The sequence below is a fragment of the Pseudorasbora parva genome, chromosome 1, assembly GCF_024679245.1.
Source record: "Pseudorasbora parva isolate DD20220531a chromosome 1, ASM2467924v1, whole genome shotgun sequence".
NCBI lineage: Eukaryota > Metazoa > Chordata > Actinopteri > Cypriniformes > Gobionidae > Pseudorasbora > Pseudorasbora parva.
In genome coordinates, this window is record NC_090172.1 from 35,986,755 (window position 1) to 36,011,430 (window position 24,676).

General features: G+C 37.0%; 1 protein-coding gene across 18 annotated transcripts in view; it reads right to left on the minus strand.

Moving 5' to 3' along the window:
- Positions 1–511: 511 nt before the first annotated feature.
- The window catches only part of dgkza (diacylglycerol kinase, zeta a), a 123,734-nt gene continuing 99,569 nt past the window's right edge, over positions 512–24,676 (minus strand). For 16 of the 18 annotated variants that reach the window (XM_067439227.1, XM_067439248.1, XM_067439138.1 and 13 more), the window contains 8 exons: positions 24,174–24,275; positions 20,155–20,211; positions 13,560–13,594; positions 10,517–10,566; positions 8,811–8,931; positions 6,930–6,966; positions 6,575–6,674; positions 512–4,144 (listed from right to left, as the gene is read on the minus strand). In XM_067439227.1, coding sequence (XP_067295328.1) covers positions 4,028–4,144; positions 6,575–6,674; positions 6,930–6,966; positions 8,811–8,931; positions 10,517–10,566; positions 13,560–13,594; positions 20,155–20,211; positions 24,174–24,275 — 619 coding nt within the window. In that variant the 3' untranslated portion in view covers positions 512–4,027. Of the gene's footprint in view, positions 4,145–6,574; positions 6,675–6,929; positions 6,967–8,810; positions 8,932–10,516; positions 10,567–13,559; positions 13,595–20,154; positions 20,212–24,173; positions 24,276–24,676 lie in introns of those variants that run through there. The other 2 variants (XM_067439174.1, XR_010904414.1) reach the window with 2 other exon arrangements.

Below are 24,676 nucleotides of genomic sequence, written 5' to 3' on the forward strand. Positions count from 1 at the left end.
GTGAAGCTGTTTTATTTATGCAACTCACAGGGCAGAGGTTGCAGAACTGTGACTCCTGAATATTCTGTGCCTTTATAAGGTTTTCACTTCAATAAAAAAAACATGCATACAGGAACATCTGCTCATAATTCAAATTTACAAAACTATCTTTGTGGGCAAACGTCACCATTGATGTCCATTGCCTTGTGGTAGCTTGGAATTCAAAGGGGAATCGGATATTCTTATTTAGACGTAGCCTAGGTCAGATGTCCAGATATCATGTAGGCCCATCTGATTGATTTTACCATTGCATGTGTGTGAACAGTTTGAATTTAACAGCAGGGTGTATGAAGGGATGTTTACTCTAAAGAGGGCCCTTTGTTCAACTGGTGGATTAGATTTCATTTTTATTCTGTAGAACGTGCCACAATTCTATTGCATTAAAAAGACTCTTTACATAAAAACAAGGACAGAAAGACTATTCAAGGTCCAGTCTCTTAAGATTGTGTTATAAGCAACAAATGGCCTTGCGTTTCAGTATGAAATATTCAGTATGCTTTATTATGTTAATAACCAGACAGTAACACAAGTTAATTGAAGATAAATATTGACTACATATAGTTACAGAACAGAAAATTCATAAAACATTTCTTAAATCCACAAATCCTGTATTGCACTGGAACCTATGCTTTCTGTTTTTTTTTTTATTTTACATTATAAAACCATCTAAAAAAATGCTAGCCTTAAATTGCACCGAAACAAAAAAACAAACAGAAAAACAAACCTAGACACAAATTTGTGTCAATGTCAGATCATCTTCCCTGGAAATCAATGAAAGAGACAGTCCTTCCTCTTCTTACTGCTTTCATGCATCTCGACAGCTAAAGGCTTTAGGAGCTTAATTGAGTGAGAAAATAGACAGCAACTAAACACATTCAGAAATTCAATATACATACATAATACATTGCTTTGCCCTTTGAAAGTAAAAGTAAAGACATTTTCATAAAATAATGGAAAATATAATCTCTTAAGTAATAATGCAGAATACAGTATAACAGGGAGTTTATTGATAATGTTGTCGATGAAATATTGAAAATGGTATATACTTCAATAGTGTATCTACTATGTAAAATAGGATCTTAGACGGATGTAATTAATGGCTGCTGACAGTGTATTGATGATAAGAGAAGCTAAAATGAGCTATGGATTAAAAACATGGTGCTAATAAGACATGTAAGGTCTAGCCCTAAATAGCTGCTTGAGAAGACATGCAAGTATTTATTTTTTATAATGAAGTATTGTACAGAACCATAATCTGTTGGTTGGACAAAAATCACAGCAGAGGAGATCAAGTGTAATATGATGCTGCAGAATCACTTACAGTCTCCTCTAAACATGCCACTAGATTAATCAACAACAAAACAAAAGAACCATATCATTAAAGTCTGGGTAATAAAATCTCAACAAAAGACTAAATAACTGTAACAGTGGTATTATGCAGGGACATAGACTCACTAGCCCTTAGAGGTATTAGAATGATATGCTAAATACAGTCTATAGAACTTAAAAACTGGCCGTCAAAATATCCACTTAACTGAGTTAATAGTTGTGGACTGAATTCATGCAGTAGAACATCACAATGCCAGTCAAAATATATATGTGGCTAATAATCAGGTACAGAAATGTGGACATGCAAACTTTTAAATCACCTAAGAAACTGAATGGTGCTGCATTTCTAAGAACTGTATGTCAATAAAATGTCTATGTCAAATAAAATTCAAATCAATTACAAGGCGAGGCTCTAGCATATTTTAAATGAGAAATAAAGTTTGATTTTTTTTTATATATCATAGGCTTAATGCAACTGCTTTCTATGATTTTTGTGACAACATAATTTGTTACAACTATTACAGTACATAAGAAAAAGGCTGTTTAAAAATAAATTTAAACATTTGGGGAAAATCTATGCCATCTGTCCTGCCTATTAGTCTGACAAACTCTAGTTAATTATGAAGAAATTGAAACTCGCAAAACTGTCCCTTAATCCCTCCAAACTCTGTGAGCGTGAGAGGATCCTGAAGGCTGTTTATCTCATATAGAGAAAATAAATTATCAAAATTCTTTGGTAAAGGAATGAAGTTGGCATGATTGAGCAGAAAGCACTGTTGGCTTGAAGAGCATTTACAGTTTCAGCCAGCCTGCTAGCTTCGCTCTCTCCCAGAATGCATCTGTTAACCTCCGTCTGAACTATATAAAACGGCTTTTGCATTACAGGAGCTATTTAGCAGCAGCTATCTTATCCTATACACATCACCTGACCAGCCTTTACACTGAGCTTTTAGATGAACATTATAAAGGATTTTAAAAAAAATATGTATCATGGACAACAAACCCATATTTTCCACACTATAAAAAGTGCAACAAAAAAAAACTTTCAGAATTTTAAATCGATCATTAAGATATATCCCATATTTATTGTAAGAGTTCAGAGAGTTCAGAGAGTTTAGCGTTTATGGCATATGATGTCATTCTTCAAGGCTCCTGTCAAATAGCTGTCAGGGTAAAAGGGTTGGATGGATGGCTGTTTAAACACTCAGAATTTTCAATGTCTTTCCAAAGAAAGAGTAGAACTGATCCGCTAAAGAAAAGCATTAAAGATGCTAATGTGTTTACCTAAATACAATGCGTTACCTATATACATTGTGAATATGCATACACACTGTATAATGACATTTATTGTAAAGAACTTGGAAACCAGTGGGTCATATCATTAATGAAGTAGCAACATCTGGACAGAGAAGATTTCATTCTGTGATGTAAATTACTGAAATACATTAGAAATGACTAATAGTATTAAATATGTATGGTTTCAAATTATTTTCGATATATATCTTTTTAGGAAAATAAATAGCATCCTAAAATCTTGAATCTGCATTAAGACATCAGCACTAAAAAAAACACAACAAAACAACAAACAAACTCTTAAAGAGTGTGTTGGTTTATCACAAAGACTTAAGAAAAATGCTGAAAGAGAGATCTGTTCTCATCTCCAATAAACCAAATCTAATTTACAGAGTTTTATAATACAAACATGACAGCACATATATATTTTTATAGCTACAAATTATATAAACATCTATTTACTTAAAAATATTGTAGGAAAGAAGCTATATTTAGTACATCAATTATAAATCCATATTATATAATAAAGAAAACAATCCAAGCTACAGTGCAAATGCCTCTTAAACAGAAAGCTACTCGCATAAATTTACAGTACCGAATGTTCTTATTAGAAACAGCACAGAAATCTATGAAAATGCAAAATCCTTTCAATAAACAAACCTGAAAAATATCTAAGTCGTTCTGATACTTCAAAACCAAGGCCCTAGGAAAGATTCCTGTCTTTGAACCATCCTGAACTCTTTCAGTGCAGAGGAATCTAGAAAGTTAGATTACATATAAACATCATTATTTAATGGCTCTACTGTTGTTAGGAAATAAGTCAGCTAATTGAAATGCTTCAAGTTCCGGTTCATGTTCTGGGCCACTAACCAGCCTAAAGCTCAGCTGTAACAGAGCAATACCGAGCCTGTAGCAGTAAAGTCAGGGCTATGGTGAATCCTCCGGGTGCATTTACAGACAGTGATGACTCTGGAGACAGACACAGCCCATGCATCTTCAAAATCCTCATTGTATTCATCTAACATTCAGCACTGTCAAACTAGAAAAGCAAACTTGATGAGTGCATTAACATGCAGAGAATTCAGCATTTCTGTCTCATACATTGAGAGATTCTAAGATGTTTTGGCAGTGCAATAAAAAAAATACATTAAGTTGAACAGTTCATTCAGAGAATGATGATAAAAGCGAGGGACCTCTTCAGAGACAATTAAGTGTGCGACCGTCTCCCCTTCCTGGGAATGTATCCATCCCCCTCCTACATACAGTCCAGAAAGCCTGCGATGGGTATAACGATACATTTTTTGGTTACTGTTGTTTTGGCACAAAAGGAGGACACTGGCTGAAGGGAAGGATGAGAGGTCAAAAGTCAAACTGCAGTCTCCTGGTCTTCACGCTGGATCATTTGGTAGTGCTGGCGGTTCTCGAGATACGCTGCAAGTTCTGCATCATTCGCCTTCTCGGCACGATGCTTTGGAGTGTCGCCCTGGAAATGAAGAGACATGTTAAGTCCAAACATAACAAATTCTGGAGTTGTTGTTGACAATTTATAATTAAACTGCTCTCTGTTCCATTGGTACTCCAATTACAATAAAAAACACAAGTTGAAGTACAAGAACAAGCTTGGTGAACTGAAGCAAAATACAGAGAGGATATCTATGGTTGCTCCAGGCCTCAATTAGCGACAGTTCCTTTCAGACAGATTTTTCATGAACAATGAAGAAGGGAAATCAAAGATTACACTGAGCCTCTAATGTTAAACATGTTCTCTCAGAAAATGCCTCTCTTTTTCCATGTTGCTGGTGCCAGCATTGCTCAACAGTAATTGTTGTTAATTGCAGGCAGGCCTGGTGCACAGTCTGAGAGAAAGGCCTGGACTGTTCCTGACAGAGCTCTGAGCACTCAAACTGCCCGCCAGGCGCTTTCATTGTTGTTGCACAGATGAAGCTGCTATTGTTCGGGAGTATACAGTACGAACGGCCACCAGCACCCTTTCATACTACGCAACTTCCAGTGCGGTGCTGCATCCCTCCATTTTTAGCCTTTCAGATGCAGACAAAGCCAGTTCTGGAAAAGCTGTCAAAAGCTACAGAGTCCTGTAGCAAGCACAATGGTGAATATTAGCCATGATGAACTAAAAGAGACAAGTTACACAGGAAGAAAAAAAAAGCTTTGTGGTTGAGAGACTGATCCCTGCAGGGCATGCCGAACAGAAATATAATCATACTTTTATAGTGCTTTTAAAAACCAGCATTCATCCTCATACAAGTCACAAAATGGAGAGGAAAAAAATGATGGGAAGGATAATGGGGACGCTTATTATATAAAGACAAAGACATATGGATAGACAGTAAGAGAAACAGAGAAAAGAAAGCAAGGAGAGTTGCGCTTTATCACAGGGAAATGAACGATGAGTCACTCTATCCTGGATATGATGTTTTCTGGATTGAATGAAACCAAGAGTGCAGGATCCTTAGATTTGATGGAAACAGAGGGAAAGCGGAGGAGAAAAGTGCTGATGGAGCTCTTAAACGCAACCGACCACAGTCCAGGAAAAATGGCACCACTAAATCAGGTCTTGTTCAGTTTGAGTCTGTCAGGAGCACAGCCTCCCTGAAGAGGGTAGATGATATCCTCTGAAGAGAAAAAACTTCTCAGACCGTGTCAGACTGGTGACTTTACACATTTCATCTCCCTCAACAGCACATGAGTTACTGATAATTACATAGATATGTATCACATGAAGGCTGTCAGACAGACTAGAGTCCATCTGCACCCGGGAGACTCAATCAGTGCCGTCTCGCACATTTATCAGATGGGAGCTGGGAAAGATCCGTTAGACTGCTGTGAGCTTTAGAGAAGACTCTTACAGTAAGGCCCAGTGGTGTAAAGGTACAAAACTACAGGGGGGAAAAGAGAGCGAGCAAGAGCAATGGATAGTACTGCTGAGATTTCTAACCACAAATGAGATTTTTGTGCTTTGTGGAAAATCATTCCCTCACAGATCTCTTCAAATAAGTCGTTTTTAAATTGATGTTTCTTCTGAAAAGAAGAGAGGCAGTAATTAGAGTCTAGTGTGTCTACAGCTGTGTGTAATTTTGCGGTACACCAATCAGAAATGCTGCAGGAGAGCTTGAGTCTCTTGGCTGGCTCTGTGGAGGTGAGCGGGGGAGAGGGTGGGCTGCTGGGGGGGGGGGGGGGGGGGGGGGGTTGGGGGGTAGAAAGAATGGCTCCTTGTTTCATGTAGAGGTCTTAGTCAGCACTGACTAACAGAACAGTTAAGTACAGAGACGTTCAGGGATAGAGACCAGCTGGAGGCTTCAACCAAAATGAGACTGATCCAAAAGCCACAAACGTCTACAGTGAATCGGCTTGGCATGAATCCGTATTCAGAGCTCACCAAAATTATTCCTTCCTAAATTCCTATATCAAACACAAACTTCTGACAGGATGTCAATACATGTACTCCAAAGCTATGATATTACTTTCCATTCCATTTTTGTCAAGTACAGCATCAGGCCAGGTCATGAGACTTCATTCTGTGCTTGTGAGTAGACCCCTAAAATCATTTACACACCCTTCTGTTGTTCCAAACCCATAAAACTCTGGTTAATCTTTTAAGCACAAATTAAGATATTTTTAATGAAACCTGAGAGATTTCTGTCCCTCCGGTGAAAGTTCAGCTAACTAAAACTTAACTAAAACCATATGAATTGAGCAGTTTAATCCAAGTCTTGTGAAGATATGATTGCTTTATATGATATGTTATGAAGATTAGCCATTAACCAAGTCTCATCATGGGTTTGGAATGACATCTAGTAAAGACGAGTAAATGATGGCAGAATTTTAATTTCAAATTAAATGGTGAACTAACCATTTAACTAATCGAGCATCAAGCACGAACTGTCCATCTCACCTGTAAGTCTGTCTTCATGAGAGATGCTCCAGCCTCCACTAGATAATGACAGATTGTCCTATGACACAACGAAGCCGCTTTGTGCAACACCGTCTCTCCGCTGAATAAAAAGGGAAGAGACAGACAGACAAAGAGAAAACGAGAGAAAGACAAAAGAAAAGGCAGAAAGAGAAGGAGGCAGAAAAACAAGAATAAACAGGTTGTTCAAAATGATTCTCAAGATAACTCCCGAAAAAGCTTGGCCTTTTAAGTGAGCCAGGCCTGATTACACTTTTATAAAACAAAAGCCTGAAACTTTCCTGTCAACAGTTAAAAAATAACAAATGGCATTATAGAATAACAAAACAGGCCTCACTTTTCTCTCTCCGTTACATCCAGAATATCGGTGGGTGCTGTGGAGAAAGAGGGAGAAAAAAATAAAATCAAACCTTGCAACCACACTAAAGCATGTGCCCTGAGGTGATGGTGTGTTGCTTAATGAAAAGCTGTAAAAAGCTTGCGTGGGAGAGAGAGATGACCTGCATCACACATCAGCCCGCCACACGCACCACAGATAACACGCATAACAGCGACTGCACACAACGTAGCAAACAATACCAGTCAGAAGTTTGGACACCTGAATGAGTTTGCGTTCAGACTGTTGATCTAGAGGTCTGGACAAAGACAAAGGTGGCTATTTTGCATTTTGATTTAAGCTAATCAATAAGATAATTTGTGTCAAAGTTTTAATTTTTATATTATTACTACTTTTCACATTTAGGGCCTGGTTTTATAGACAGGGCTTAGATTAACCCAGGATTATGTATTAGTCTAATTAGGACAATTAAGTAGCTTTATAAACGTGCTTTAGAAAAACTTTGCTGGTGTACATTTTGAGACAAAACAAAAAAAGATTCAGAAAGCCAGATCTCAGAGAAAGAAACACCAGTTCACTCATAAAGGACTGATCCTACAGATCTGGGCATCAACATCAGCACTTTGAGAGGCTTCATTCTAGCTGTGAATTTTTTTTTGTGACTTTATAGCACAAAAAGCCCTCTGATTCTTTTCGCTCAAAATCAGTCAATTAAAATAAATAAAAATTCAAATGTGAATAAAATTATATAATTCAATTATAAAACTAATGATTTCATATGGATGTAAAATTTGGGGATCAGTACAAAAACTTTTAAATTGGGGAACAACTTAAGCAGAAAAACTATGTTTATAAATTGCTAAAAACATTTTAGGGGTCCACAGAAGCACTTCCAATGATGCCTGCAGACCTTGCCTTGTACCCGCAAAACATTGAGGTTCAGAAGAAATGTGTTCAATTCTGGCATCAGCTCCATCAGTCTGATCCTGATTTAGTCTAGTATAAAGCCCTCGCTGCCGATGAAACCACACCAGAATCTCATTCTCTAAACACACTTACACTCTTAAACTAGTCCAATAAACTTAACTCCTGATAGACTACAGCTAAAACACAAAATTATTATTATTAAAGTTAAACATTTGACCTCCAAAATAAACTTTACTGTTGTTCAACCCTAAATATAAATCACAAAATTGGCTAATCATTTACTAATTAAACAATTTAAAGAAAGACAATTCCTCCCCAAATAAAGATTAAGTGAAATAATAAGACGAAGGCGTACAGAAACATGGACATAGAGAGCAGAGGATCTGTAGACACTGTGATCTACAGCAAACAGAGGATGAGAAACACCTCCTCTTTATCTGTCCTGTACAGTAAACACCATAATGTAAGAGAAACAACACTGATTCCATCATTCATTGAATTTAGTGATACTGAGAAAATGCCTTTTATATTTAAAGATGATAGCACAGCTGCAACTGCTGCTAGATCTGTTATCCATTCACAGTAGCTCTGTTTCCATCCAAAGTTGCGAATGTAGCTTATGCGCAAAATTGCAATATCACTTTAAACATTTGCAAATAAAGCACAGTTTCCATCCAGTTAGTCAAAGAGAACATAATCATCACTTCCTAATAAACTACCGCTAAAAAATATCTTAGAAACATAGGAGAAGCATGCTTATAACAGTCATGCTAATGAAGAGAGCGAGACTGCTGACAATGCCACTTTACTCTTTCAAAGATCTACTCCACATAATTTTACATTGATCATTCAACAGAAAGAACAAAAGGCATAATATCTGCAGAGACAAAGACATTCCGCTTATGCCAGCAGCAATTGAGAGATGTTACAGACATGTGTTATGTGATCATTTACCATTATCAATGATGTATCTGACAATCTCCTTGCTGCCCACTTCCACAGCATAGTGCAGTAGGGTGCGGCCCACAGGGTCCAGCACGCAGAGGTCTGCCCCCATCTTATGTAGCTCCTTCAACTGCAGAGAAAAAGCTGCCAGTTAAACAAACAAACACAGAGAAAACCACATCCCAAACAATGGCAATCCAAAGACAGCATCAGTATGATAAGCCACATGGTATTCTGATCACTGAGGCTCAATAATTATTGCAAAGTTTCCGCACAGTAATTCAAACAGAATCTAGTGATGGGCTCAGCTGTGCTTAAGGAGAAAAGCAAAAGTTTGGCTGAAGGCTGATAGCAAATGTGCCAGTGACCGTCTGAATAGGTTCAAAAGACCCTTTGGTGCGATAAAGCCCAAAATCTGTCAGAAACTTGCCAGGACTCTTTTATACACCACAGAGAGTTTGGGCATAAAATACTGGCATTATCATCAGTCCAGTGAGTCTTGACAGACTAGTATCATCAGAGGTTATTTATTCGCCAGTTTTCAGCCTCATTTGGAGGAGATTCCTGATGATGAATGCTCTGAGAGGAAAGTGGAGACACCAGCTACACACACCAGACAGTAAAATATCTGCAATCTACAATCTGGTAACTACAGACATGTGTGTGTGTGCGTGAGTGAGTGAGTGAGTGAGTGAGTGAGTGAGTGAGTGAGTGAGTGAGTGAGTGAGTGAGTGAGTGAGTGAGTGAGTGAGTGAGTGAGTGAGTGAGTGAGTGAGTGAGTGAGTGAGTGAGTGCAAGAAACACAATATGTACCCATGTATGTCATGCCAATAAAGCACAATTGAATTGAATTGAGTGAGAGAGAGAGAGAGAGAGAGAGAGAGAGAGAGATAGAGAGAGATAGAGAGAGATAGAGAGAGAGAGAGAGATAGAGAGAGATAGAGAGAGATAGAGAGAGATAGAGAGAGAGAGAGAGAGAGAGAGAGAGAGAGAGAGAGAGAGAGAGAGAGAGAGAGAGAGAGAGAGAGAGAGAGAGAGATTTTTGACTACTTCGTTATTTTGACTTGGATTTTTGCTTTTTGTAAATATGAATTTAGAAATGCTTTTGAAATGTAAACTATGCATTTAAATCAACAAAATAAGTTTTTTAAATTAAATAAAGTTGCGGTTTGTAATGGAGTGTGTGCAAAATAATTACAATTCCGTACAATCCACGGCCTAATACAAAATGCTGCTGAGTGCATCACTGCCTATTGCAACATGCCAAACATCCTCATTAATATTTGAATTGTCCCTTCTCTTTTCTGTACCGAGGTATCACAAGTGGGAACAGTTTGGGGCTGGATGTGAGAGATTATCATTCTAGGGAAAGCCTGTTTGGTCACCATAGAAACTAAGAACAAGTGAAAGGTCAAGAGAATATGCAGGATCATTTATCTGGTTCCGCCTCCGCTCTGCAAGATGCTTGACATTTAATGGTGAGGTCAGTTCTGCGTCAGAAATGACAGAATATCCTTTAGGCCAAGTGAACATTTAACTAAAAGCACATGGATTGCTTTCTTGCATATTAAATGACTGTAAAACACAACATTCGAGCTACATACTCAAATAACATGCAAAAGTTATTGCGAGTCATTTCAACACTGAAATCTGAGAAGGTGAAAGGGTGAGGTCATCGTATTTATGTGCTTAATGTATTCAAATGATGCTCTTACCTTCTGGTGGTCCTTCTTCTTAACACATTCAATAAGATTATCTCCTGACACTGTTAAACAACAAAATACTCTGTTAATGGAGATATGGAGCACATTTTTTTCTTTTTTATATACAGTTTTTGATGTTTGTTAGTTGTTTGACCTTGAACTTGTTTTGATAATTTTTTACTTAACTAATTGCAAAGCAGAATGTTTACCTAAATGTGATTATTATGTATATTGATTACATACCTTTCACACATTTAGAGTTCATGAAGACCATTTTAACTGATCTTGAAATTATTTTTATATTATTACTTAAGTGTTAATAAAGCATATGTGACCAGAACAGGATAGTTTTTTTTATTTCTGTAAACGTTTTTTTTTTCTTTTTCATAGCTAAACTAAAGCCTAAAGCCTTATGCATACTTTTGTCTCTTTAGTGGTAAGCATAAATCTACTAAGTTACTTGCAGAGGAGCACTGCTTTCGTGATTACGTGAGTTGTGCTTTGGCTCCTGCTATTCTGTGCTGATGAATCTAATAGCTTTCAGCGCACTATTGTGCCCATGTTTACAGGTGATCATCTTAAGAGAGTAAATGTTACTAACAACAGCAAAACTCCCCCACTCAGTAAAAAGAAATAAAGATGGATATACATGGTTTAAAAAAAAGGGCATTAGACATACCGATTTACATTTATAACAAGTAAGGAAAACTATTACAACTTGGCTAAAAGGCTATTTATATGAGTTACCTGCTAAATCCACCCAACAAGTCTAAAATAAATATTATAATTACAGGGTTACAGTAGTGATGCAGAGTAAGGCGAAAAGGTAGTTTGGAAGATTGATTTACTCACTATAGTAAGTTTACTAAGATGAAATGTGACCAGAAAAGCATATCATTGAGTATAAGTTTTCTTTTTTTTCGGTAGACGTATTTAAAAATAAATAAATTTATAGTTATAGCCTAAACATTTTTTTAAATATATTTTTACTTAAAGGACACCTATTATGCAAAATTCGAACATAAATGTGAGTTGGCAGTGTGTACACAATCACCGTATAAATGTAAATAACCCACTCCTTTTTTAAATTCCCATTAATAATAAGCAGTGTCTCAGAACAAGCCGTTTGCAGATTCTGGACAATGTGACATCACATTTTACAGGCCCTGTCCACAGATGCTGATGGACACAGAGAGCTGTACAAAATCCACCATGTTTATCTCCTAGCCAGGGGATTTAACAGTAGCATTCAGGTCAGAAATGGATTCTTATTAATTCTTAGTTGTTTTCTTTTTATCATTTGTTGTTTGATTAATTTTGATTAATGAATCAAACAACAAATGATAAAAATAAAATTATTATTTATAAAATATATATATATATATATATATATATATATATATATATATATATATATATAATATGCTGTTAAAATTAATCAAACAACAAATGATAAAAAGAAAATTACTCACTGCTCTTGACTGAATGTACTTCAGTAGCTTTAATAAGAATCCATTTCTGACATAAAAACAGTTGGCTATGTCTGTACACGTATCCAGCAAGTACAGAAATCCCATGTGTATATTAGATATGTGTGAAAGCAGTGTAATATACAGTACGTACTGTTATAAATCACAAAATAATAATAAATATATATATATATATATATATATATATATATATATATATATATATATATATATATATATATATATATATATATATATATATATATATATATATATATATATATATAGCTTAATAACCTATTCAAGCCTATTCTAGTCTAACTTGATAGCCTATTCACGGACGCACCGACATCCAGCTCTCTGTGCGCATGTGTCGGATGTGTGCTCAAGTTGAGAGTGACATGACTTAAAAACGCATGCTTATTATCTTTCATTATGATAAAGAAATACAATATCACATGAGCATACCACTAATTTTGATGAATCTAGAACAATTTGTAAGATTTGTAAAGCTGTGATCCCAGAAAATGTGCTAAAACTGGAGTCAGTTTCCTCATGACAATTGATGACTCCATTATTACTTAAAGGTATTATTATTATTCAAAAACCGCCTGCATGCACAAATCGCTTATGCATATTTGTTCAATATTCAGTTATTCAGAGTTACACAAGATGATGTTCTGTTTATTTAATGCTTTGGGAGCAGACAGTTAAAAAGAGAGTAAAAATACGGTTTTAATTACGGGTGTTAATCACATTTGCTGATGCTGGCTCTGAGGGTTCAGTCTCAATATGCTAAATCTGTGTTCAAAGCTTCGCAATGCCCTTTGTAGATTTGCCTTCCTAATCCAGCAATCTTGTGTGTTGCTTCACAAACCTCGAGAGGTAAAATATGAAAACACCCAGCTGGGATGTCGGACTAACACACACTGTTAGTGTGCACTGCAAGGCTAAATCTACGCCTGTGTCTAAAGATATGCCCGCTCCAATCCAGCTCTCAAAACTCGGCAGCCTTATGGAATTGAAGAGTCTTTAGAGAAAGCGTGCACAGGGCCAAATCAGGTTTTGGAAATGCGTTCCTCCTCTGCTCATGCCAGGAAGCTTTGGAGCTAGCGCTGAATTCTAATGTGGATCAATGTGAGTGATGATAACCTGCTCTGCCTCGCTGCACCTCACAGACTGTAAGACTGTCCTTTCCTCCTCTACGAGTGCCAAGAGAGCGGAAAACACCACAGCCTTGGCGCATACCCTCTCCTGACAGGCAGCAACTCGTTATAAAGGAACGAAGGAGTGTTTAACACTCAACTTCCACCTTCTATGAAAGTCAGAAATGATTCACTGAGCAAGAGCTGCTCCTCTACTACAATTACAGACCTCAATTTGCTTCTCACAGAGACTAGAGACACTGTAAGACTTTAACTCATTCTCACAAGGAAAGACTAAAATTCAGCCTTCACTGTGCTCCCATTTACATTTGTTCATGTAGAATTTTACATTTTTATCCAAAGAAATTCTTCTAAAGTTCACTTGATGTACATTCACTAAAGAGCTGAAAACAGAACTAGAGCACTACTTAACATCCTTACCGGATTTCACATTGTTCAGGGTGCTCTTCTCAAACCTGTGGGAGAAAGAGAAACATCAGAGTGATTGAAACACTTCAAATTAACAAACACAAATCTTTTGGAGGACCTCCTCTCAGCATTCTTGATGCACACACTGTGAAGCCATTAATCTCAACTTGAATCGTCTCCTGATGTTTTCCTGATGAAGCTGTTCAAATAATCTTCAAACGGTCCTAAAGAATGGCTACAATGCATATGCACACACACTCTTATACACCCTTCTTAATGTTCAGCATCTTTAGAGATTTATTGAGAGACAGAATAATGACTTCAAATAAGCTTCGTAATATTCTTCTCTCAGAGCAAGAGATGAATTGAAGAAAGCCCTAATTCAATGAATGTCACTGCAATGCTATCTGCTTGACATTAGGTCTGCTTGACTTCATATGGCCCTGCACAGAATGAGCATCTTGAGCAGTGCCTGACAGTTGAAAAGTCTGGTTTGATGAGGAGCTGACGTATGCCTCTAAAGTATTGTGGGAAGGATTTGAGCAGACTCAGTTGGCATAAACGGCTGCATGAGCTCTGATGACGACAGCCATTTCACAACTGATCAGACTGATGACAATTCCTGCTCCATTAATACTCACAAATCAGTGTGAAAAAAAACTGTAAAAACTCTTTTCATTCAATCTTAATGTCATTTTGTTACAAATGTAATGTTAGTCAAAGTGTGAGTGTTAGAACCGACAATCAGTAATCAGTATTAGTGGAAGTCAGTAGAGAAAGCGTGCATGAAAGCGGGCAGTAAGCGCAAGGTCTGAATGAATGCAAACAAATAAGTACAACAAATGAAAACAACAGAATGTCAGCCGCTTAGCCAAGCGCAGTCAAAACAGAGCCTCTCTCCAGCAATCATTAGCACTGTAGTTCTTATAGCCCCAAAAACAAGCTTTAGATGGAAAACCACACCCCCACTGAAACAGCACCAGGGCTCTACGCTAAAAAAAATCTTGAGGAGCACTAACTCCTAATAAAAAAAAATTAGGAGCACAGTCAACAATTTAGGAGTACTTTCTAATCCATCAAATGCATTCCAATAACTTTCCCATTACAGGATGATGTGTGTCCCTTTAAACTAATGTCCAGGGGCATTGTTTTTACCATTATAAGAGCAATGTTTTCTAATCTTATTAAATGTATGCATCATCTGTCAATTTCTTAAATTAAAATAGAAAAGTTGTTTTTAAAATGTAATAAATTCAGTTAGAACAATTAGACACAATCAGACTGTTTCCAATCAAATGAGATAAGCATCAAAAGATTCATTTTTGCACTGCAGAAGTGGCACAGAAACTCTATCTGAAGTGGGATTTAGACACATTTACATGTGTAAATAATGTTGTATGAATGTTTTACATGTAAGCTTTTGAATTTAGAAGTTTAAAGTAGGAAACGTAGCCTAACAGTTTCTCAGTGTTGATGTACTTTAATTGGGAATTGTAGTTTTTATTCCAACTGTATTACACATCCATTCATGAGACTTGATCGGGTCACTCGCACCGGTGCACCTAAATATTTTTTCACAGCCGCACACCGTAATTTTCAGGCGTAAATGCGCCCAAAATGGGCACTATGTAGAGCCCTGAGCACACCTGCAAACAAAACCAAACAGAAGAAAAAACACAGGCCCAGCACTAACTGGGACATAATGTGAGCATCACTATGGGAAGCATAAAGTGTAACATTTTTAACCCCTCCACCATATGCAAGCGAGAAATATCGCCAATCGGTAAGGGCAGACGCAGTCGAAGTTGAACACACCTATGACGATGATGCCATCGCTGATACTACACCTCTGTCTCTTCTCCTGATAGATCTCCATCTGACTGGAGTATCTTCTTTGCACTCTTACCTGAAAGAATATTTGATCAAAGGGTTCCCCACCCCACACTAAGAAGACTGGGACATTAAGGAAAAGAGACAAGTGACGCACAGGGCTTTGGATCCTGAACTTTGCTAGAAGCAGTTAAGCACTGAGATGGGTTTCTTTGCCAGAAACACACTGCAGGGAGATATGCAACATCCTCCGTCAGAAATAGCCAATAAGGGGTGTTCTTTACTAGAAAGGTTTGCAGTAAATGTAACTGATATTTAGGAGAAGTGAGTTCACAGTCAATTGAAAAACAATAAACCCGTTTCACTTTAAACACAACACCTCAAATTGAGTGAGACACAAAAAGAGGGAGGGACGTTTTTTATGATCACTTAAAAGCCACAACACACAGTTTCCATTGCGATGTGTCTATGAGTGATTGTGTGTGAGAGAGAGAATTAGCCTTGCTAAGGAATCTGAGTGTGTCACATAATTAAAAGCAGTTCACAGACTTATAAATCTGGACGGACTCTGACATGTCTTCCCAACACACACCTATACACCCACCCCCACCCACCCACCCACACCCACCCACCCACACCCACCCACCCACCCACCCACACACACACACACACACACACACACACACACACACACACACACACACACACACACACACACACACACACACACACACCTTTGCTGAATGTTTGAATGCCTCCTCTAGCCTTGGAGCTGAGGTTCAGCCTCCAGGCAGTGAAATTTGCTCAGGTAAGTGGATTTTAGATCCCTGAAACCACAACTCATAACTCTCAGCTATCAAATACCATCTCTATCAATCATAATTTATCTTTCCATATAGATATGTGACGACAAATGACGTAAAACACTAATCTTTGGTCAGCCATGGGGAATTTTCAGAGCAGCCCATCTTTTCCTGTGTCTGAGAGTTCACAGCAGCACTACAGAAAAACATATTACATATGAAACCTATTACTCAGGTGAAAAAAGGTTTGGACACACATTACAGAGTATAAGTAAAGATCTGATGATGTCACTCAAACCTCTATGGAACATACATGTGCCTGGAAACAGGGCAAATGCACCTCTAATGATCATGTCCTGGAGGAAAAGCTGGTAATGGCTTAGTCCCAAGTCTAAATGATCATCCAGTGTTTAAACATGTCTTAACCATTCCTTGGTATGTAACCCAGACAGCAGCTGTAATTACTGACATTCCTCAGCCTGCTTTCACAACACTCACACACTCTCAAAAAGACACTCTAACATGCACCCTGCACACATACACATGCTCAATAATGAAAAAATAGCTCAAGGCAACTTTAATGGGGTTATTGAGTTTTTGCTAGCAGTAATTGCTAGTAATTTAGCACATTTACAGAAAGGGTAGAAATGTGACATTGGACCAATTATTCGATACGAGTACAGAAACCCCTCATTAACCATAGAAAGAAACGGCAATCTGAATCTGGACGGGGCTGTCATTTATTCAGCCAGATCACCAGCTTAAATGGAATTTGCTAGCTAGTTTTATTGTATTGATTGTGGACTGGAATGTTCGTCTCTAATTTATAGATTTATGAGCAGAAGTATTCTCTTAAAACAAAAGCAGGTCTTAATGAGGGGCGCTTGATGGCCCATGCTGTGAATACAATACCAATAGAGGAGACTTCAATATACTTCAATATAGGAAGGTTCTTAGGGTCAAAGTTCAACTCACTAGGGACCAATCAGACTTCAGTAGCATCAGAATTTCAGCTTGATAACGAAGTCTGCAATGCCCCATTCAACTGGCCTTGCTGCCTTTGCGTATCTTTCTTCGTTTGCTTCTCATCAATATAACCTTTATTATGTTCCTACCAATTTACCATTTGCAGACATCACATTAAAGATGGTTCTTTAAGCCTGCACAGGAAACAAGAGGCTAATCTCTCTTGCGCGCTCTTGCTTCCTCTTGTTGTTATTTGCTTTGAGTATCAGTGTTCAGATGTGAATCTGCCTCAGAATGAGTGTTCCTCATGGGCCCAGCTATAATTCCATTAGAAAGGAAAACACAAATCCCTCATTTATGTATGACATAAAAACAACATAAAAAAATGATTAATTAATTACAGCTCTCAATCAAAGTTAAACCAACAACAACAGAAACCTAATCAATTTCCATGGTAGAGAGAGAGAGAGAGAGAGAGAGAGAGAGAGAGAGAGAGAGAGAGAGAGAGAGAGAGAGAGAGAGAGAGAGAGAGAGAGAGAACAAGTTGCTGATTTAAACAAACTTTCAAGGATCTTAAAGGGTTAGTTCAACCAAAAATTGTAATTATGCCGTTAATGACCTCATGTCGTTCCACACCCATAAGACCTCCGTTCATCTTCGAAACGGAGTTTAATATATTTTATTTTTAGTCCGAGAGCTTTCTGTCCCTCCATTGAAAATGTATGTATGGTATACTGTCCATGTCCAGAAAGGTAATAAAAACATCATCAAAGTAGTCCATATGTGACATCAGTTAGTTAGTTAGAATTTCTTGAAGCATCGAAAATACATTTTGGTCCAAAAATAACAAAAAGTACAACTTTATTTTTTATATGACTGCATTGCCTTCTCTTCCGGGTCTGTTTTCAATCCGTGTTCACGACTCCGCAGTGACGCTGCTGACGTGTTATCTTGTGTGCCCGTGTATTCGGGATCAAATAAATATGGCTGAGCAAAAAAATGCAAGTCTTCCTCGGTGTCGAAATCCTTAGACATGTTTGCAAAGGTTGTTTTGTTTACAGCGTGCGTCTCCCTCAGACTATAAACGAAGCTCGGGCGCACCAGATAACACGTCAGCAACGTCACTGCCATAGCTAAACGAACACTGATGTCACATATGGACTACTTTAATGATGTTTTTATTACCTTTCTGGTCCTTCTGGACATGGACAGTATACCGTACATGCATTTTTAATGGAGGGACAGAAAGCTCTCGGACTAAATATAAAATATCTTAAACTGTGTTCTGAAGATGTATTTGAGGTATTGATGAGAGGTAGACTATAGATGATATGTAGATAGTGCTTTTTAAGAACAGGTTGGTGAGGTTTTCAGGCTGTCACAATTTAAACTGTCTTTATGCTTGTCTTTACCATACTGAAGCCATTTCTTAAAGAGAAATTCACCCTAATTTACTAACCCTAATTTCATACCAACCTTGTATAACTTTTCTTCTGAGGACCATCTGGGGTTCAAAACAACATTCAACACAACTTTTTGTTTAATTGGATGAACACTTTTCAAACTATCTTCTTTCATATTTCACAGAAGAAAATCTCAAACAGGTTACAGGATGCATAAATGATCTTAAGATTTTCATTCTTGGGTGAAACATCTCTAAGATGGGCAGTTCAAACGCTAGATTGCATTGACAGAGCTCCGACATATAACTGCTCATCTGGTTACCTGAGTTTGATTCCTGGCTCGAGGTCCTTTGTCAATCCCATTTCACTCTCTTCAACCCATGCTTTCCTGTCTGATCTACACTGTCCTTTACAATAAAGCCACAAAAATACCCAAAATATAACTGCCAGATTCCACACAATTTCATCCAAATGCAGAGGGGTGTATTCTAATGACATTTCATGCATACAGACTACTGGTATTTACAGTAAGTCAGTTAAAGAGTTGGATTCTCATGCTTAACATACAAAAAGCCAAAAAATAAAAAAATAAAAAAAATTGAGTTGGAAGTATGACTATTCTAGTATTTCTGTGTCAAATACACTCCTTCAGGATTCTAATAAGCACTTTAATTTAGTTTTTAGACCACAAAATCAACAGTGTCACTAAAGAACAGTGTTTCTGGTTGTGAGGCAAAGATAACTGTTTATGCTTTACAAATAACCCAGTGTTAAAAAGTGGAGGCAGTTTGTTTTTCTGGAGCAGCAACAGAATTATGCATGTGTGTTTGTTTGTTCCCAGTCACGAGTCGAAACTCCATCAAATTTTTTGCTGGCAATTGGCGCATAAGTGCATATAATGCAAACAATACTAACACATACTGAATAAAAAGTTATCCAGGGAGGGATAAGGTCAAAAATGTATTGTGCATGTTCTCATTCTTTAGCTCTGCCCACTGCACTTCAGTGGTCTAAGATGCCAGTTCAGCAGATGATTATATGAAAAAACAAAAAGAAGCTCATTGGAACACAAAAATGCATTCTGTGTGAATCTGCCTTTATAGTCTTCAAGCAAACAGCAGTTAGAACATAGTATGACAGACAAGCTGGAGAATGCCAAACAAGACAAAACATGAACAAACCAGACTAGAAATGACTATACTGGACCAGCACAGGCCAGATTAGACCAGAACATGGTAAATTACTACTCTTTGCTCCACAGAACCTTGTGTGTACTCGTGTGCGCGTGTGTCTGTTCTAGCCCCTAAAGCCGTGTCAACAGAGACAGCTGGGCCTAATAAGGAACAGAAGAGGCAGGTAAAAAATAATCAGCAACAGAAACGATGTGGTCCTGCTGTGATATATTTCATTTTCCTCATTGCAGCAATGACATAGTTCACATTAAGGAGAGCCACCGGCAACAAGAAACTAGCCCAACAGGGAATAAAAGAGTAGAGCTGCTCTTTGAACACTTTGAACTCTAACATCTTATAGTAACTCAGAGAAGAGACAACTGAAAGGGTAGAGAAAAGAGAAGAATACAGAGTCAGTAAAGTGTTGTCTCACCTGCTGGTAGGTTTGAAATCTGCTGCAGTTGTATTTGAGCGATGAACACCCCCCACCCTTCAAAACAACAGAAGAATCAAACAAAACAACATAAATAAATGGGTATGTAAGCTAAAATGATGAAGACATTACAATAAACATTAATATTTCGATATAATAGTGATACAGTACAATCTAAAATTGCAACAAAAAAAGTGTAAAAGAAGCATAAAATGTCAGTCGTCATGACCCTAAGCAACCTTTTGTTGGCTGCACATAACGCACACAAGACAACACACATTGTCGGTAACACACATTGTTAAATTAACTATACATTATTAAATATATGCAAGTGAAAAGGGCAAATCAAAATTCAGCATGTGAATAATTGTAAAAGAAACAAGCTCAAATTAATTCAGTATTAAAATATTGTGATAATGTCACCGCTGCCACAGCATTTTAAATACTCAACAGTCAATTGATTTTTAGACTTCCAATTGTCCTTTTTTTTTAAAGTATAAAATGTACAAGTACAAAGAAATACCTAATGAGACTGTTAAGCAGTTGAGGGTGAGTAAACAGTAGAACAAACGCTAACCAGAATGTTATACAGTACAGCACATGGCATGGAAAAAATACACATTAAGAAAAAAACAATGGGAATAAAATAAAATAAAGAACTGTGGATTTGTGCATTGTGCGTTTGAGTTGGTGAGACATTTTGAGGACATCAAGCATGTGCATGTGATGTAATCCAGACACATTTCTCCATTAAAACTAGGGGTGATTCTATTATCTCTGTTCTGGCCAGTTATTCCTCCCCTCAGGCAGGGTTGTGGCCTGGACCCATATGAAACATATCTGCTCTTGGCCAACACAAATGTTACATAATGTACCACAGACACTGGAGTTTCCTTTATGGAGATATTACTGACCCAAGGAGAAATTTAATAGGACCCAAAGAGACCATCATTTAGGAACACAAAGGAGCGTGTGAGTCCAGGACAGCGCTCTGTGCTTTACAGAGCTCATTTCACACAAGAGGGAGATTTGTGATTGTGGTTTCTGACTAGAGAGCAGTCAGGCAGTGATATCCCTTATGTCTTATGTGCACAGTGAAAGCTAACAGTTCATGGCCACCAGCTTTCTTGCATTTTTATCTGTGTAATATATCTTGGCCTGTTTCCAGTGGTCGGTTCTTTTCTCTGTATGTCATTATGAGGTCTGGGATGCTAAAGAGAATCTAACAGAAAACTTTTCTTAACCTCTCCAATCGCACATGCATATACATACACGCACATTCAAATGAAGCAGGAGCCTAGTGTCTTTCTGTCCTGCTGTGTAACATGAGGGATAGTGAATCATTACTAATTCCATGAAAATAAATCTTCTTAAAAACGATCACTTTTGGAAACTTCTGCCTGACAAACAACATCTACAACAATAAATATATATTATAATTAATATTTTTATATATTTCCTAAACAACATAACATACCAGTATGCAAGAATTAAGTATTATTATAAGCAAACATTATAAATTAAATAATCCATGTATTTAATGTAAGCATCATAGCATGTATGTGAAAACACACACACACACACACACACACACACACACACACACACACACACACACACACACACACACACACACACACACATAATCTATCTCTCACACAGACACCTATAAAGAGTGCGCAATGAAAATGCAAAATGCATTTCTGCACAGTAAATGCGATGTCACACTTTTCACAAAGATGCCTGGTGGCCACAGTTGCAGTTGCAGACACACCAATACAGACTCAAGCATACAAACAAACACATTTACACATATTTTACCCATATTGATGGGAATAAATGCAATACTTCATAAATGGAAGGTACTTCATCTAATTAGATTTTCTTTTCTTTTTTATTCATTTAGAATGCAGGCTAAAAGACATGATTATTCATTAGAAATTAATTATAAAATCTAGCATTTGTGCTAAAAACAAAAGATAGTCAAACTGATGTAGTAAAAATGAGGCTCTGCCCGGATGAGCTATAATCGGAAAAAAATGCATGTTTCTAAATGTAAAATAAACAAAAACCATATACAATTAACTTGAGTTACATAATCAGTGTACTTTTTTCAAGTAACTAGTAAAGTAACGCATTACTTTTAAATTTACAACAAAGCATACATTTACTTAAGTTACTTTTTCAAATAAGTAACGCAAGTTACTTTGTTTTCCCATTTATTGACTGATATGTCTCATGTTGAGAGAAATCGGAAGTAAGTGCAGAGGCATTGTGTGCGCAGTGTGAACATCATGGTTATTGTAGTTTTAGAATTATTGTGACCATGTATTTACTCATCTCACTTTCAAAACAAAAAACAGATTTAGTATTTCTCAAAATTAATGCAAAAATCTGCAATAATTAATTTAAACAAATATACTTTATGTAATTAATCTCACTTCATGAACCAATGTATTTGTTGCTGACCTTTGATGATTCACTTTAATCATACTACAATTAGCAAAAATTACTTTAGATAAACATCATATTTGTTTCATTTTTTTGAAATTCACTTTCTTCTCACATCCTATTCTCTCTAATGTACAAGTGTGAATTTGCATTTATTGCATAAAATAGCCTTATTCATTTCACTGTTGGTGTGAAAGGGTCTTTACATTTAACAAAAATCTAATGTTTTTTGTTGTTATAAAAAAAAAGAAAAAAAGAAAGAAAGCCCAGCCCAGCTGAAAAAAATTATGCTAAAGTAATTACTTTCCATAAAAAGCAACTAAGTAACACAACTAGTTACTTTTTTAGGGAGTAGCACAATATTGTAATGCATTACTTTTAAATGTAACTTTTCCCAATAGGTGAGCACACATCAGTTGCATTGTTACTCTGCAATCATAAATAACTATTAATGGCAAATTATTCCGCATTCCTACTTGTCTGGGAAACATCTGTTATTTAATGTAAATTTTAACTCTTTACCCGCAAGCGTTTAAAAAAACAAACAAAACAAAAACACCACCAGGTTTTGATAATTTTCACAAAAATGCAATGGCCCATAGAATATTTTGTTGTATGAACATATGTAATGTATCAAAAGATAGAACAGACCCTCTGCTTTTTTAAAAACAAACAAAAAAAAAACATTTTATTCTAGCTTCATGCGTTCCCTTTTTATCAAAACTTGAATATGGGTAGGTTTCATTTAAAAAAAAAAAAAAAATTAGAACAAAAATCTGAGGAAATCAAGTTTTTTTTTTTCAAAGACTACATTCAGATCAGATTTAGAGCGATGATCAAACACAGATGGAGCTGATCGAGTCCATCAACCCCCCTAATGTTTGCACAGTCCTATAGCTTGTCCTGGGCCAACATTTCATTCAGTAACATAAGGCAGTTTTGAATATGATGTGATGCTTTATGTTGATGATCACATTATTTTACATATGCATTTGCTTCCATACGATCACTTGTTTTTTTGCGTCTTCTTCGTCTGTGGCCTTTTGATCAGGATATTCTGTATTCATTCAGAAAATGCGTAATAGCGCCTTCTAGCATGTAACAATGAAAACACAGAGAATTCTGTGTTTGGCGGGGAAAGAGTTAATATCAATAACAAAGCAGTCTTAAATATATCTATCACAGTACAAATGCTGTAGTAGCATCTCTACCAGATGAGATATTTCACACTTCTGAGCCCTACATAATGTATATTTTATCAATAAACCATCAAGCCCCACAAGAAAAAGATATGAGAGTAGATGAGTTAGCTCATTTTTGCTACAATAAAGATTAGAGAGACAGGGTTATTTCACATAACAACTTAAGATTCACAGGTCAGCATCTCTCATAACCATTACAGAACTCAATACTCTGCTTGGGGCCATATAAATGCAAATGAGGAAGAACTTTATAAGCCTTGGAAAGAAAAAAAGAAAACTTTTGTGTGTGGCAGCAAGCTTGATCCACATGGCTGGAGTTTGAGATGTGTTCTGGAAGAGCATAAACGTTCTCTCTGTAGCTCTTACCTGCTGAGAGCTGCTTTGGTTGATCTGAGCGAGTCACTGTGTGCAAGTGCTTCTGCCACAGAACTGTCACTGGAAACACGCTTCCTTTGGAGCTCTGCAGCCCTGAAGAAACAACGAGAGATACATTATCAAGAGGAATATATGGTACTGAAACAGCAGGCCAGTTTTTATATCTGCAGCCAACAAAAACAAATGCTGTGGTGTACCACAGTCCAGCTGTTAACAAATTCGAGATTATGTGTGTGCTTGTTCTTGGAAGGAAGGCTTTGAAATGTAAAAAATAAGTAACATGCAAAGCAATTACAGTCTGGTTAATACAAAACACCCCTAACAGATGAGGAATATCCTAAGACATATAGAAGTATCTTTAGATGCATATTTGTGTTCATAGTTAATAATAATAGAAAGGGAAAGGAAAAGATGAAGGTGGAGACAGAGAGACAAAGCAAGATAGAGACACTATCCTTTGATCTCCACTAGTGCATGTTTCACCCTGTAGCAGT